The 16,757-nt window shown below is 50.0% G+C and overlaps 1 protein-coding gene across 1 annotated transcript; it reads left to right on the top strand.

Moving 5' to 3' along the window:
• The first annotated feature begins 11,379 nt into the window (after nucleotides 1-11,379).
• LOC125508147 (uncharacterized) lies at nucleotides 11,380-14,072 on the top strand. Its single transcript, XM_087525672.1, has 4 exons — nucleotides 11,380-11,676; nucleotides 11,818-11,866; nucleotides 13,426-13,463; nucleotides 13,562-14,072. Exons 1-4 carry the CDS (start codon nucleotides 11,495-11,497, stop codon nucleotides 13,608-13,610), a joined length of 318 nt encoding a protein of 105 aa, XP_087381798.1. The 5' UTR covers nucleotides 11,380-11,494; the 3' UTR covers nucleotides 13,611-14,072.
• The last annotated feature ends 2,685 nt before the right edge of the window (nucleotides 14,073-16,757 follow it).

The following is a 16,757-nucleotide window of genomic DNA, read 5'->3' as shown; positions in this document are numbered from 1 at the left end:
AGCCGGGTAGGCTTAAAAGGAAGGCGGTCAGGACTGAGACGCCGTCGCAGAGGTATGAAAAAAAACCCTGCTCCGTGGTTGTCGTCTTTAAAATATAATAACGTCCATGGTTCCTGGCAGGAAAAAACGCTCGCCCGACCGTGTCCGGAGAGCCTGCCGGCCACGCCTCGACCATCCGGACTCCAGAGCCGGACATAGGGGCAGATGCTAACATGGGGACAACACCGGATGTTCCTCCTACAGAGGATGCAGATAGGTTGTCCGCTGCAAATTCCGAAGTGGAGAGTGCCATGAATCACAGGCGTCGTCGGGCCGTACTCCACGACCCTGGTTTCTCCTAAGAGGCGTTCGATGCCTTCAACTCAGGAGACGCGTACATTCGAGCTGCTCAAAATGGCCTTGTCAGAGCCACAGACCAGTATGTAAAGGATATACGGGTAAGAAAATCTGATAATTATGTATATCAGTAGCCCTTGAGACTTGAAATAGTTGGCACAATTGATTTAGGGATCATTATATGTGTAGGTTCTTATGGAGAAGAATACCCAGTTGTCTCAAGAGCTGGAGGAGTGCAAAGCCCAGCTACAGGCTGCAGTTGCCGAAATGAAGGAGTCCAAGATGGCCCCATCTGGTAACACTTGTCCTGATCGAAAAGAATGAAATGACATGTACCAGGTAGTATTCAGCATGCATGCAAATCTAACAATAGATTCTGCAGATAATCCCGGAGTGAATCCGAAGATCGTGCGAGGGGATGAGCAACATGCTCAACGGCAGCTAGAGGCTGGCGAGCGCGTGCTTACGCGGGTTAGGCGGGAGAAAAACGATCTCCAAGATGCCAATACCCGGCTGGGCGTTGAACTGAAAGATGTTCGGGCCCAGCTCGCTGACTACATAAAGGAGAATAAGAGCCTTCGGTGCGACATTTTTAGCAAGTGCTTGAACGAACTTTTATAGAGTTCGGCGAGGAAACCGGCTAACAGAGTTATATCTGTAGGTATGCTGACGGGTCGTCCCAAAGAGGAGATGCCCAGATCTGCAGGCGATCTTCTGCAAGAGCTCTCGCAACTGCACAAACAAGTTCGGCAGGTGATGCAGGGCATTGCCCAGGCCTTGTGGCCATCCGCCTCCCTGCCAGGAGGCATGGGGGAGCTCGTAGAGATGCTCAAGGGAGCACGGTGGTGCTTCCGATTATGGAAGATATCTGCCTGCCGACAAGGTGCAAGGGAAGCCTGGGCCATGGTGAAGACGCGATATACCAAGGCTGACCCGAACCACATGGCCGAGGTCGGACCTGTGGGGTCTGATGGGAAAGAGATCCCTGTTAGTCTAGTATATGACCAGGTAAAGTTAGCCGCCAAGCATTGTTGAGGAAATCGTTAACTGATAGCTGCTCGGTCGGCTGGTGAGTAGGGGATTAATAGGCTAATCGGCAAGTTAATCGGCCATTTAATCAATTAATCGGATGATTTATCGGGTAATCGGCTACTCGGGGACCCTGTGAGTAGGGATTAATCGGCAAGTTAACTGGTTAATCGAATGAATTCTTGAACAGGGCCGCCAAGTATTCCCAACAAGATTGTAGGCTAGACAGCCTGTTGGATGGTATAGAAGAAGAATTTAGTCAGTCTAAGTGACTGTGTACTTCAAGTGACATATTTTGTCCCTAGCCGGATTGTAAATCATTTGTCATGGCGGACCTTTTCGCTTCGACCTCCGGACCCGACAGTCCGGAGTATATCCGAATACGCACTCAGTTATGTAAAAACCGGGGTACGCGTGAAAACCAGGCGTAGGGGTCATAAGTGCTTGAACAGAAAAGTACCCAACTAGCAATATTATATTACATGGATAGTAAGAAACATCTTCCAGGGAGAATAGTTCCGTTAAGGGTTCCTTTCCCTGGGTACGCATGCATTAATGTACATGTCCGAACTGCACAAAGAGATGCGGGATATAAACATCTGGGGGCATGTATTGCAATAAGTAAAAGTCATCTTTTGTTTACCGACCGAATATTCCCTTAAGAACGCTAGCTTTCGGCTTCACACAGTCTGAGGTACACATCCGGCTGACCCGGCAGTAACAATCGCAGAGGTGCTCCCCTTATTCCCTAGCCGAATTAACGGGAACGTACGGCATAAACACAAGATCCAGGCAACCCAGCTTGGCCAAAACTTAAGTCATATCGATGCATATAATGGCGAAGAAAAGGTACATGTGGAAAAGTAACACATGTGCAGGGGGCATAGAGCCCGGAACATAATTATATTAAGCTTCTGTATAAGAAGCCCCCAGGTGTAATGAGCACGCATGGCGCGTCGAGATTGTGTAGTCAAGACACATTTTAACCTTTTAAGGCCATGAAGGAAAAGGGAAGAAAGAAAGAAAGAAAGAAAGAAAGAAAGATAGTGGATATATATAAAAAAAGGCGGAGGTAAGGAGACGAACATAGAGTCCGGCACTAGGCGTAGAACCTTTGGAGTCTGGCCGCGTTCCATGGGTTTGGCTCGAGTCGATTGCCCGATGCATCACGCATACGGTACGTTGCACCGGTTAGAACTTTGTCGATGATGAAGGGACCTTCCCATTTGGGCTTGAGCTTGTCCTTTTTCTTCTCGGGTAGGCGTAGAACGAGTTCGCCAACGTTATAAGTTTTGGCATGTACTTCTCTGCTTTGATACCGTCGAGCCTGTTGCTGATAGAATGCGGAGCGGGCTTTTGCAACGTCATGCTCCTCCTCCAGGGCGTCTAAACTGTCCTGCCAATCAAGCTCGGCTTCTTTCTCTTCATACATGCGCACTCGAGATGAGTCATGAATGATGTCATAGGGCAGTACTGCCTCTACACCGTACACCATAAAAAACGGTGTGTATCCGGTAGTGCGATTCGGCGTGGTCCGCAGCCCCCATAGTACGGAGTCGAGCTCCTCAACCCAGTGCGTATCTGATTCCTTCAAGGGTCGCACTAATCTGGGTTTAATGCCGCTCATAATAAGACCATTTGCTCGTTCGACTTGACCGTTTGTTTGGGGGTGATAGACGGAGGCATAATCAAGCTTAATGCCCATGTTGCCGCACCAAGTTTTTACCTCGTCAGCTGTAAAGTTCGAGCCGTTATCGGTGATGATGCTGTGGGGGATACCATAATGGTGTACAACCCCGAATATGAAGTCTATCACTGGTCCGGACTCGGCCGTTTTAACTGGTTTGGCTTCTATCCATTTGGTGAATTTATCCACCATGACCAATAGGTACTTTTTCTTATGGCCTCCTCCTTTAAGGGGTCCGACCATATCAAGCCCCCAGACCGCAAAGGGCCAAGTAATGGGGATTGTTTGGAGAGCGGTAGGTGGCATATGGCTTTTGTTTGCAAAAAGCTAGCAACCAACGCAATGTTGGACGAGGTCCTGTGCGTCTGCTCGGGCTATCGGCCAGTAGAAACCTATACGGGAGGCCTTGCTTACAAGGGCCCAAGCTGCAGCGTGATGGTCGCCGAGTCCAACATGAATTTCTGTCAAAAGTTGCCGTCCTTCCTCTTCGGAGATGCACCTTTGAAGTACTCCGGTAGCGCTTTTCTTATAAAGCTCTCCCTCGTGGACCTTGTAGGCTTTAGACCGCCGCACAATGCAACGTGCCTCGTTTGGGTCCTCAGGGTGTTCTTGCCTATTTAGGTAAGCCAAGAAGGGTTCTGTCCACGGGGCAATGACAGCCATAATCACATGGGCCGAAGGTGTTATTTCAGTGGCGGAGCCTCCGATTACGTCAGAGTGTTTGGGATCTGGTGTTGTGGCCGGATCCGGACTGTTGTTGCTGGTCTCCCCTTCCCACACCACGGATGGCTTAAATAGCCTTTCCAAGAAGATATTAGGTGGGGCAGGGTCGCGCTTAGCGCCGATGCGGGCGAAGATATCCGCCGCTTGATTGTTTTCTTGGACCACATGGTGGAATTCGAGCCCCTCGAACCGAGCTAACATTTTGAGGACGGCATTGCGGTAAGCCGCCATTTTTGGGTCCTTAGCTTGATTTGTGTTTTGCCGAGCTAACATTTTGAGGACCGAGCCACATCGTCTCCATACTTGAGAACCGATCTAACATTTTGAGGACGGCATGGCAGAGTCCGATCAAGCCGCAACGGGGTTCAGTTGTACCCCCGATGGATGCTGTTTTTGTAGGGTCCATTGGGTGGACCTGGAATTTGACTATTTCGTCCGCTGGTTTAAAAGAGGTGGACTTGGGTCTTTTGTCGAGTATCACATCGTCCCTGTCCACTGTGGAGCGTAGCGCAGTTAGTTCTTCGGCCGCGAGGGCTTCGGATAACGCCTCGAGGGCCAGTGCGGCTGTTTTATTTTCGGCGCGGAGTGCTATGTCCGGATCACTAGCTAGAGTGATGATTCCATTGGGCACAGGCATCTTGAGCTTCATGTACCTGTAATAGGGTATAGCTTGGAAGATCGTGAATGCCTCCCGCCCTAAAAGGGCGTGGTATCCACTACTAAACGGGGCCACTTGGAGTGTGATTTCTTCGGACCTATAATTCTCCGTCGTGCCAAATACCACATCTAGTGTGATTTTTCCCGCACATCGTGCCTCCCGACTAGGGATGATTCCTCTGAAGGTCGTGCTGCTTTGCTCAATGCGGCTCTTGTCTATTTCCATTTTGCTAAGAGTCTCCTCGTAGATGAGGTTTAATCCGCTGCCACCGTCCATGAGCACTTTAGTAAGCCGGAAGCCGTGCACAATTGGACTAAGGACCAAAGCGGCTGGTGCTCGGGCTGTTCGGAATTGAGGTTCGTCACTGGCATTGAAGGTTATGGCCGTATCGTTCCATGGATTTATTGCTGCAACGTGGCAGACTTCGGCGAGGCTGTGGAGTGCTCGCTTGCGCCTATTATGTGAGTACTGTATTATTATTTTCCACGGGATGGTGCTATGTGGTATTGTTGATGAGGAAATCCTCGCCGCTCTTGGCCACCTGCCGGAGTATCCAACATGCTCTAAGGCTGTGTGTTGGCATGGTATCCGGTGTACTGTGAATTTTGCATGGCTAATTGAGCCATCCCTCCAATACGGTTCCACACCCTGTAGCGGGCTTTGGTTTCTTTGTAATTGGATCGGGTGACTTACGAGAGTACACCCTTTTAGTTCGGACGGGGGGTTTAGTGAGAGCCGGAGGATCCCAGAATTTTGTTTGGGTTTTCCAGGTGTTTTCCATCGCACAGTACTTCTGTACTATGGCCGCCAAGTCAGCGAAGTGTGCTATGTCACGGCGACTTATGGCGTTGAGGATTCCCTTGTCCATGCAATTTTTGAAAAAGAATGAAATGGCGTCTTCCTCGCGACAGTCCTTGACCTTGCTCATTACAAGGAGGAATCTGGCCCAATAGTGATGTACTGTCTCTTGGGGCTCTTGTCTAATGTGGGAAAGATCACTTATGTGAGGGTGGGTGGGTAGATTTAGGTCCAAACCCTGACCCGATTTGAGACCCCGGGGCAGAGGAGTTTCCGAGCTTGGAAGTTCGGGCTCCAAGACGTTACCCAATAGTACTGGCCCGCTGTCCGATTCTAGGTTCGAAGCTTGGGCCATGTCCTCCCGTAGACGGGTATCCGGCTCGAAGAGCTCGGGAATCCGGACATAGTTTGTCCTCAAAATAGAGGAAGAATCACTGCATTGCTCCTCCACCACTACTATCTGATGGGTGACCGGCGGAGAGTTAATCTCCCTTTGGTCGGGTTTAAGCCCGATCCAATCATAGTCCGTAGCGACTCCCAAGGCGGCAATGCGATCCAAGAGCTCGTTCAAGGAAGAGAGCTCCATTGGATCCATCTGCTCGGTGAATCCCGAGATGACGTGGAGGCTGTTTTTGATGACCTGAGAAGTCATCATCGGCGCGGCGGCCGAACGGGCGGTCATGATGAAGCCGCCTAGTCGGAGAGTTTGGCCTACAGCCAGGGCTCCCCTAGAGGTAATGTTGTCCTTGACAACAAGACAATCCATCAAGCCTTATCGTGATGGCAAAGTGGAACTCTCAATGAAAGCACCAATGTCGGTGTCAAAACCGGCGGATCTCGGGTAGGGGGTCCCGAACTGTGCGTCTAAGGCTGATGGTAACAGGAGGTGGGGGACACAATGTTTACCCAGGTTCGGGCCCTCTCGATGGAGGTAATACCCTACTTCCTGCTTGATTGATCTTGATGATATGAGTATTACAAGAGTTGATCTACCACGAGATCGTAGAGGCTAAACCCTAGAAGCTAGCCTATGATTATGATTGTTCTTGTCCTACGGACTAAACCCTTCGGTTTATATAGACACCGGAGGGGTCTAGGCTTACACAGAGTCGGTTACAAGGGAGGAGATCTACATATCCGAATTGCCAAGCTTGCCTTCCACGCAAAGGAGAGTCCCACCTGGACACGTGACGAAGTCTTCAATCTTGTATCTTCATAGTCCAACAGTATGGCCAAAGTATATAGTCCGGCTGTCCGAGGACCCCCTAATCTAGGACTCCCTCAACCCCCTCCCCCCGGCTCCCGTCCCCCGCCGCCGCCGGTGGCGTCGTCGGCCAAAGGCCGCATGGCGTAGGCGGCGGGGCGCCTTCTTCCCATGCCTGGAGTCATGCGTCGCGGGGCACGGTCCTCCTCGACGGCGACGGTGGTCGTCGGCTCTCCCTCGTGCTCGGCTCCTTCCCCTCGGCGTCCTGGCGTCCCAACGGTGCCTCCCGCCCTCCCCCCATGGCGGATCCGAGGTGGGTGCGGGGATCCTGCTGGCGGCGGATGCCCTTGGGGGTGGCCGGCGGCCAGGCTCAGGTGGTGGCGTGGTGGCTGGCAGCTCGACTGCTTCGTGTGGGGGGCGGGATGCTTGCCGGCTCTGGCCAGGGCGCGGCGGCGCGTGTGTGGTGGAGCGGCGGTGGCTATGACTGGTGGCGGCGTGGGCGATCTTTGCCCCTCGCAGCGGCATGGGGGCTAGGCGGGCGGGCTGAAGGTTGGTGGTATGGAGGCGTGGCGGTGGTTGGTGCGTGTCCAGGCGGGCGGTGGGTGGCTGGCTTGCTTGCTCGGCCGTGTGACGGCGCGGGCCATGAGCGGCTTGGGCCACGGGCGACCGCCCTGCATTGGTAGGTGGTGGCGGCGGCGCGGTGGTGGACTGCCATGATCTTCTCCTCCTCGAGGTGGTGGCTCATGGCGGTGGTCCGGGTCGTTCTCGGCGGCAGCGGGACTTCTCCGGCGTCAACCTGTCGGTGTGCGTCCTGTGTGGACCTCCGACACTCCTCTTCGGGCGTCCGTCCGCTATGTTTGTCGACGGTTGGCCCTCCCCCAGCGACGGTCCATCACTCGTCTCGCACCCGGCAGCAAGACCGAGCTCGTCTCACGCCCGGCAACAGGACTGACCTTGTCTCGTGCCCGGCAGCAGGAACGTGCTTGTCTCGCGCCCGGTGCCGAGGACGGGGTGATGGAGGCTAGCCTTGGCCAGCCTATTGGGTCTCGGCACTGGGGGCTACCCGCGGGTGCGAAAGGCGGGTCCGTTCCGCTCGTGTCCTTGGTCGGGGTAGCGGCAGATCTCATGTGAGGAGGTGTCAAGGTCTTAATTGTCGAGGTGGCGGCCTTGATGGTGGCTCCGCGGGGCTCTTGGGCACACACGTGGCTTGGTGCTGCCCAGTTGCCATGGTCGTGTGGGCGGCTTGGTAGCCGGGGTGTGGCGTTCGGCGGCGGTGAATGGTGGCCGGGGTGAAAACCTACTCTTTCTTCGGATGGACAGGCAGCGGCGGACTCGTTCCCTTCTTAAAGGCGTCGTCGCGGCTCTCATTGCTCTTTGTTGCTCCGGGGAAACTCTGATCCTCGGATTGGGCGGCGGCGGCGCTCTGGTATCGTCCCCTTCATGAAGGCGCCGCCTTGGAGCCCACGGTTCGTCATATGTGCTCTCACCTCTTCGTGTAGTGCTAGGGATGGTGTTGCTGCGCTCAGCGTCTATGTATCTTGCCTTGAGTGTGTGTGCGTGTGTTGTGTGGGCATGCATTTGTTCTAGATGATGTTGATCAGTGTTTTATATATAAAGCGGGGCGAAAGCCTTTTTCGGTATGCCACGAGGCCTTGACTATACAAGTTGCCGCTACTATGCTATCTCCTATAAAAGATGTATATAAAAGCATGTGATGTATAATTTACATCATCAAAAAATAACTTTTACATCATCAAAAAAGTCTGACTCCAACTGATGATGTATATTTGGTGGTATAAAAAGTAGTGCTCCAACAAATGGTGTATTTGAAGATGTAAAACTAGTTCAACTACTAGGATGCGGTCGTCGACATGACAGATGCGGCCAAGCATCGAATCGAGACGGGCGTCGGCGGCCGAGCGTCGAATCGAGACAAGGAGCCAGTCGGGGCGGCGGCGGAGCTCGAAACGCATCGGCGGCCGAGCTTCAAATGCGGCGGGGCGGTGCGACGGAGCTGGAATCAGGCGGCAGACGAGCTTCGATTGAGGCAAGCTGGGGCGGCGGGGCGGGCGAAATGGGGTGGAACTGGCGGGTGGAGGGGGTGGATGGGAGGCCGGTTGTGGCTGTGCAGCGAGAGACGGGGAGGTGATTAGGCGGTGGGTGAGGAGATGAAAAAATGACGGTTGGTGATTAACGCGCGGCAGTCCGTTTTACATCTGAGTTTACATCTTCGATAGTTGGTAATGTATATTTTCAGCTTCAAGTGTTGTATTTTATACCACTTGAAGCAGGTGACGTAAAAATTTATACATCTATGTCATCTGTTGAAGCAGAGATTTTATAGAAGTTACTACCGTTCCAAAATGTATGACGTTTTGGTATGCTATAAATTAGACTATTAAAACATCATATATTTTTAAACAAAGATAGTATTTATTTATACATCTACATCATCTATTGCAGATGCTTTTATAAATAAAATAAACAAACAGACCTTCTCAACTGATTGGAAGACAAACCCTCGAGTTGTCAGAAAACCACACGGTTTGTTCTTTCCCAGGCAGTCGGTCCTACGCGCGCATACTCACCCAGTGGTACGATGGAGCCAGTAGAATGATTAATCATGCGGTGTCCAGAACAACGGTAACACTTTTGTAGTTTTATTGGGTGTGTTAAGCTCATGTGATCTTCCACGAAAACAACGCCCTTTCCGTGTTGAAATTTGCACGCGCTCTTCTCCTCTCATTTTGCTAATTACAAAGTAAAATAATTACGAAAAACCACGCGGGGTATTAGTAAATCTTCATGAATATGCTGATGTATTATAGATGTTCATTTATAAGGGCTTGTCTATGTCTAAATCGCCTTTGATTCAAAGAAATTCTATAGAATTTTTTAAGGATTGAAATTCTTAGAATTTTTCTTACGTTGGTCCTTTGATTCATAGAATTGAATTCCTATGTAATTTTTTGTATCACATTTCATAGAAATCTAACATGCACTCTAACTTTTTTTTACAATTCTTTTGTTTTTTCTGTGGCATCAAGCACTCATTTCTAATCTTAGAGCATCTCTAGCAGACTCCATATAATACCGACCCATAAAACTTGTTTACAGTTTGTTGCAGATCTGATTTGCGGGGCGGATTTGTGCGCTACAGACCAGATCCCGTATATGAAACTGTAAATTTTTTAAAAAAAGCATTCGCAGGAGAAACTTGCAACGACATTGATCATACATAGTTCATCATCATGCTACATTGATCATACATAGTTCATCATTATACAACATTGTACCACTAGGGGGGAATCTATGGGCCATGCAGCATACCCGAGCCTATGCTACCAAAATCGACGAGCTCGTTGCGACGATGACACGGCGGAGGAGCCGGAGGAGCTCAGTCCTCGTTGGAGTCGAGGTCGATCCAGACCTTGGCCTGCTCGGCCTTCATGGCGCACAGGTCCGCCTCCTTGGACGTGTGTGCCTGCGACGCCGCGACGCCCATCTCGAGGAAGATCTGCTCGTACTCCAGCTCGCGGCGGCCTCCTCCTCCTCCCTCGCCGAGCGCTCCATGATGACGCGCTCTAGGTGCTCCTCCTGCCTCGGGGGGAGGTAGTCCTCGGGGCCGATTACTCCTCGAGGCGGCGGCGCGTCGGCCCTGAGCTTGACGGCGCACGGCCCGAGCTCCTCCGACTCTCTCTTGACCGGAGTGAAACCGCATATATAGCGGTGGAGTGGGACTTTTTCGGGCCACAGTAAAAAAATTACAGACCGGGCCCAAGATACGGTGTCTTTTCTGGCCAGAAAAACAGGCCGTACCCGTGTACTCGCCGAAATTATACGGGTTCGACCCTTTTACGGGTCTGCTAGAGATGCTTTTATAGGATTTAAGTGGACATGACACTCCAATTCTGTACTTTTCTATTTTTCTATTTTTAGAATCTTGTGAATCAAAGAGGCCCTTAGTAAGGTCCTCATTGATTTAGAAAATTTCAATTTCAGTGTAATAGAAAATGTGTGCAAGTACTTTTACTTAACTAAAGTTTTACTTTTGTGAATCAATTGAGACTTCAGAAAGAAATATTAAGTCTACTTAAAATTTACAAAGCCATTTGTTATAAAGCAAACCTAAAAAGATTTGAGTTTAGTAAAATGTGGGCTTACAAAAAATGTACTCCCTCCATCCCATAATGAAAGACGTTTTTTGACACTTCATTATGGGACGGAGGGAGTAGGTTTTATATTTTTATCTTGGTGTTGCGAACTGGGTGGCATAGTTGGTTAGATTTTTCTAAATGACACCTATCGAACTGGATTTAAATCTTAGACTTAGTATAGATGCTTGCACTCTTTTAGACTTTTGAAAGTGTACATTCATAAAGATGGGTATTAACACTAAAGATGGGCATATACACATATATGTACGCGTTAGCATTTGCAAAATGTTTTAAGAAAAGATTTGGGCTTTCTATTTTTTGAAGTCGTCTTAGTTGTGAAATTCTGAAAAATTGACAAAGTTATCACTAGTGCTCGCATTTTTCTGAATTTCTTTCACATTTTTCAGAAATATTTGTTCGGTGAGAGAAGACCTTCGTGTTGATTATAAAGGTGTCAATGATAACTTTGTCAATTTTTAGATGTTGGTCGGTTTAGTATTTTTGAGGTGCTCGTAAAGGTAAGGGTAAGGTATACGTGCATGCACATATTTATAGAGATAAGTATATGTGTATATATATATACGTGGGCATGTACGTTTGTACCGTGTAATCCAAGACTACGTGTCGATCAACCAAACCAGATTCCTTGCCCTTTCCGCCTCACGCGGCTGGGTCGTCGTGGCGCGGGCGAGTGAAGTGGCAGACTCGACTGCCTCCGTCAGTCGTCGCCGTACTCTCGCATATATAATCGGACCAGACACTGCAGGCAAGAGCAGCACCCGCACTAATCCTTATTCTTGCTCCTTTTCCACGAAGCTCTTCTCTTCTTTGCTCTTCTGCACGAGAGAAAACTGAGAGGAAAATTCCTCAAAAAGAAAAGGAAAAACTGGGAGGAAAAGGCCATGGCACCGAAGAGGGAGCTGGTCTTGGCCAGCGCCCGGGGCTCGGAGGCGAAGCGCCTGCGCGTGGGGGTCCCTGGAGCTGCCTGCGCCGGCGGCAGCGAGAGCGAGCGGTCGGTGCCGGCGTCGCCGGGAAAGCGGCTGCTGCGGCAGACAGTGTTCGTCGTGCTCTTTCTTGTGCGAATGTATGTGCGTTCGCTCTTTTCGATTGGCTGGCTACCTGCTCTTGATTCTCGTCTGCACCTTCAGCTCTGTTTCTAGATTTTTTTTTTAACTTCTGTTTCGAGATTCTTAATTCTACTGTCCCTGCCAATTTGTGTGTGCAGGAGCGAAAAGATCACGGTGACGGAAAGTATGTCGCACATTGGACGCATGGTGAGCACAGATCAAATATGACTTTCATTTTAATTTTATTTGCATGAAATTTGCAACCAGTAATTCACCTGGTGTGGAATACTGAGATTTTACCAGCTACCTATCAATATGCGTTATTGACGGGGTCGGTATAACAATTATGATGTGTTTTTCCATTTTCAGAAAGCGCATATTGTGCTTTTTTATTTTCAAAAAGCACAATTGTGCTTTTCGTGGAAACACAGGCTGTAAACTTTTTTTACGGGAAGCACAACTGTGCTTTTCGCTTTCTAGAGAGCATAGACTGTTTTCCCCTTTTCAGAAAGCATCCATAGCTATGTTTCTCGCATAAACATATGTTGTACTTCTTGCTAAAAAGCACTGCTTCCCGTAAAAAAATCTACCAAAACCTAAGAAAACCTGAAAACCCAAAAAAACTAAAATTCCAAAAACACGTGCAAAAAGAATATCCTGAGGATGTATCCAGTGTGCGACGCGTGACGGCGGCTGGGCGCACCACTTGGCGTGCTACCATGCCAAAGAAAGTGACCTCCAGTGGAGTCCTCCAAGAGGTACCGCTTGATTAGTTGCTCCCGAAAATAAAGAACCATCGTTTGTGTTTTGGGCCGGGCCTAGGCTTGAGGTGTTTAGATCGAGCTTTGTCAAGCCCGGCCCAGCCTGGAGAATGATCAGGTCGACCATCCATTTATTTAAATTGGAGGCCTTCAAATATTTTGAAACTTGCTGGGGCTTGTATGGACATTTGTGTGAAGGTTTTGCAAAATAGGTTGTGCGCACATTGGATGTTTGGTTATGTTTCAATTGATATTGAACTTCCGAAACTTTTGTGAAGCTTGCTGAAATTACCATGCATTTTTTGTGAAATCGCTGCATGTATACGAGATGTTCTATCATGTTTTAAAAATTATATAAAAATTCCATGAAACTGTCATGCAATCCCCATGCAACAAGTTAAACACACTATTATAGTTTATTATTTAACGGAAGCATATATTTAAAATCCAAAAAATGTTAAATAAAATCCAATATTGGTCTTGTTCTGAAGATATCGTCATCACTGTCACAAAAGTTCAGACAGGTCGTGAATTGGTTGTTTGGTTAAAAAGTATTTGAGGCTTCAGTTACATACATGGAGAGGGTGTAAGCAGAGTAGATAGATGGGTGATAAGTTCAGAGTGAGAGAAAGAATATTTCATAGTTGATGCACATATACAAATAATAATAATAATAATCAATGGACAAGATTCACAATGTGTATAAAACATTCTGCACTCTCTTTTTTGGCTAAATAAGGTTTTGATACTGCTAATACATATTGATTGTGACCCCGCAAAAAAATACATATTGATTGTGTTTTGTATATACACTTTCCGCACCTTTAAGGTATAGTTCTTCTTCTTGGTTTTGCATGATCATCCTATACAAATACCATAATCTTTGTACAAAAATAATGTATTTCCTTGCATTTTATCAGTGTATTCACAGTTCCACGTGATTTGGCTATCTCCCCCTTATTCTGTTCCTGTTGTGCCTGATTTGACCTTTATGTACTCCCATAGGTTCAGAAACTTCACAAGGTTCAGACTCTTATCATGAGGTAAGGATATTTTCCATGTTCTAAAATGATATTCTAGTTTTGTTCCATAAAATACAATGATTGTTCTCATTATCTTCGAGTAATGTGTTTATTTGCAGGGTCAAAAACATCAGTTCCATTTTTCTCAGAACACGGTCACGAGAATAGGTAGTGTATAGGAACTTTTGCAAAAACACACACAAGTGTTTCATGTACCCCATGGGTCGTGACCACTCACCCGACCTCTTTAGGGGCCTATATTATATCCACATGTAGGTAAGTGGCTTGCATATTTGCTAGAAACAAATATACTCGCTCCGTTCCTAAATATAAGTCTTTTTAGATATTCCAATAAGGGACTAAATACGGAGCAGAATGAGTGAATCTACCCTCTAAAATATGTCTATATAAATTCGTATGTAGTTTGTATTAAAATCCCTAAAAAGACTTATATTTAGAAACGGAGAGAGTACATCAAAGGCAGTAGGGCACTCCTCCCCTTTTCCCAGAATTTACATTTCAAGATTTCCTGATATCATTGATATATTCGTGACTGTATTTAATGACAAAAGAAAAATAATTGCACTTGCAAATAAATAATTACAATGCGAACTATTATTTTTTTGATGATCAAGGTTGTGTATTGGAGACAATTTGAATAAATTAAAGAGAATCTAAGAAAGAACAGGGGTAGTAGTAATTCTGGTAGAACCCAGGGTCCTACCGGACCTGCTCCTTAGGTCGTAGGGGCAGGCAGGGGGAAGATGAAGGCGAGGGCGACGTGGCCGGCACGTGGGCGTCGTCCTGATCGGGAGATGGAGACGGTGGCGAGAGGGAGGTGGTGCGGCCAGGGTTAGGGTTCCGGCTCCTTCAGGGAGCCGGGCAATAGAATATGTCTTATTGCTTAATCTCAAAAATAGTCTTACAGCTAGTATATATAACCACGATGCTAAAAATACGATAACTTGTGGGCCAAGCCCCTAATCTAAACTTGCCCGGTGGGCCTCCTATGGGCATAAATCTGCCCCGTCATAACATCTCTCCCCGCCTACGCAAACAGCTCGTCCTCAAGCTGAAAGTCTGGATAGTGTTGGCGGAACTCGTCACGCTGCTCCCAAGTGGCCTCCTCTGCCGGAATTACAGTCCACTGAATCAGCACGTACCACACGCCGCGACGGAGCTGGGCCTGCAACACCTTCTCCGGTCCCGGAAGAATGCGCCCGTCGAGGATTGGAGGGAGCGCGCGAGGGGCCGCAGGTGGCTCCCCGCGGTAAGGCTTCAACAGCCCCACATGGAAGACGTCGTGGATGCGGGCTCCGGCAGGAAGCTGAAGACGATAAGCCACCTTCCCGATGCGCTCTAAGACAGCAAAGGGCCCCGCGTAACGAGGGCCCAGCTTGCGCTTCGCGCGCGGGTCTAATGACTGCGTAGAGCGGTGAAGAAGACGCAACCACACCCAATCGTCCACCGCGTACTCCGCCTCGCGATGGTGGTCGTTGTAGTAGTGTTTGGCCAACTGTTGGGCCTGAAGGAGGCGTTGGCGAACTTCGGCCAACATGTTGTCACGGCGCCGCAGAAGCTCACCGGCCACCTCCGTCCGAGCCGTCGACGGATCCACCGGCATGATGGGCGGTGGCGGTCGGCCATAGACCACCTCAAAAGGAGTGGCGCACAGGGCGGAGTGGTAGGAGGTGTTGTAGCAGTACTCCGCCCAGGAGAGCCAATCCACCCAAGCGCGAGGACGATCACCTGTGACACAACGCAAATACATGGCAATCACCTTGTTGACAACCTCGGACTAACCGTTTGTCTAAGGATGGAATGTTGTTCTCATGCGGAGCTTGACGCCCGCCAGACGGAAGATATCGCGCCAGACATGTCCGGTGAACACTGGGTCCCGATCGCTGACAATCGAAGAAGGAAACCCGTGCAGACGAACGATACCGTCGAAGAAGGCATGGGCCACGGAGGCAGCAGTGTAGGGATGACCGAGCGTAATGAAATGAGCATACTTGGATAAGCGGCCGACCACCGTGAGAATGACCGACTTGCCGCCCACCTTGGGGAGGCCCTCAATGAAGTCCATGGAGATATCCGTCCAGACCTGAGACGGAACCTTCAAAGGCTGGAGCAGACCAGCCAGCCGTAGCGTCTCCGTCTTGTTGCGCTGGCATGTCACACAAGACCGAACCCAGTCACGGATCAGGGCCCGATCCCAGGGATGTAGAAGTCGGCGCGGAGACAGTGGAGAGTTTTCTGCACACCCTCATGGCCCGCCGAGTGGGCCAGCAGCAACACCTGGTGACGGAGATCATCATGCGCCGGCACGAAGACCCGACGCCCATGGAGGAGCAGACCGTCGGTGAAGCGCCAAGGCTCCTCCAGCTTGCTCGCCGCCAGCTGCTGCTGGAGAAGAAGGGCATCGGCCGCGGTCGCCGTGGCTCGGCGAATGTTGACGAAGAGGCTGAAGGTCGGCGCAGAGCAGATGCACATCACTGCCCCCCGTGGAGTCGTCGATGGTGGAGTCGAGGTCGGCGTCGCGGCGAGACAAGGCGTCGGCCACGGTATTAAGACGACCCGGGCGATACTCGACGGAGAAGTCGAAGCCGAAGAGCTTGCTGATCCACTGATGCTGCGGCACGATCGAGAGCCTCTGGTCCGGTAAGAACTTGAGACTGTAGAGGTCCGTGCGAATCCAGAAGAACGTCCCCACAGATAGGGCCACCAATGGCGCACCGCCTGTACCAAGCCAATGAGCTCCCACTCGTATGCCGCGAGCTTAAGATGGCGCAGAGTGAAAGGCCTGCTGAAAAAGGCGAGATGGCCCTCGCCCTGATGAAGCACGGCGCCGAACCCCGCACCCGAGGCGTCACAGTCCACCACGAATGGGCGGTCAAAGTCCGGCATCTGAAGAACGGGGCCCGTCGTGAGGGCCCCCTTGAGGGCCTCGAATGCCGCCTCCGCCTCGTCGTCCCATGCGAAAGCGTCGCGGCGCAGCAAACGCGTGAGTGGCGATGCGATGAGGCCAAACTCCTGAATAAACTTCCGGTAGTATCCTGCGAGGTCGAGAAAACCATGAAGAGCCCATGGTGAGTGCAGTGTCGGCCAGGCTGCGACGGCCGCCACCTTGTCTGCATCCATTGCAACCCCGTCGGTCGAGATGACGTGGCCAAGGTAGGCGACTGAAGGCGTCCCGAACGAGCACTTCGAGCGCTTAAGATGAAGATGGTGCGCCCGGAGCTCGTTGAAGACGATGGCGACGTGCTGGAGGTGCTCCGCCTAGGAGGCGCCGTAGATAAGAATATCATCAAAGAA

The sequence above is a fragment of the Triticum urartu genome, chromosome 5A (genome assembly GCF_056163025.1).
Source record: "Triticum urartu cultivar PI428250 chromosome 5A, HENAU_Tu73, whole genome shotgun sequence".
Lineage (NCBI taxonomy): Eukaryota > Viridiplantae > Streptophyta > Magnoliopsida > Poales > Poaceae > Triticum > Triticum urartu.
This window is presented reverse-complemented; position numbering and strand designations above follow the sequence as displayed.

Excerpts from the sequence above, each read along its gene's own strand:
- LOC125508147 (XM_087525672.1), top strand. The coding sequence starts at position 11,495 with ATGGCACCGAAGAGGGAGCTGGTCTTGGCCAGCGCCCGGGGCTCGGAG. Across the intron at positions 11,867-13,425 it reads TGTCGCACATTGGACGCATG|GTTCAGAAACTTCACAAGGT; the intron begins GTGAGCACAGAT and ends GTACTCCCATAG. Across the intron at positions 13,464-13,561 it reads GTTCAGACTCTTATCATGAG|GGTCAAAAACATCAGTTCCA; the intron begins GTAAGGATATTT and ends GTTTATTTGCAG.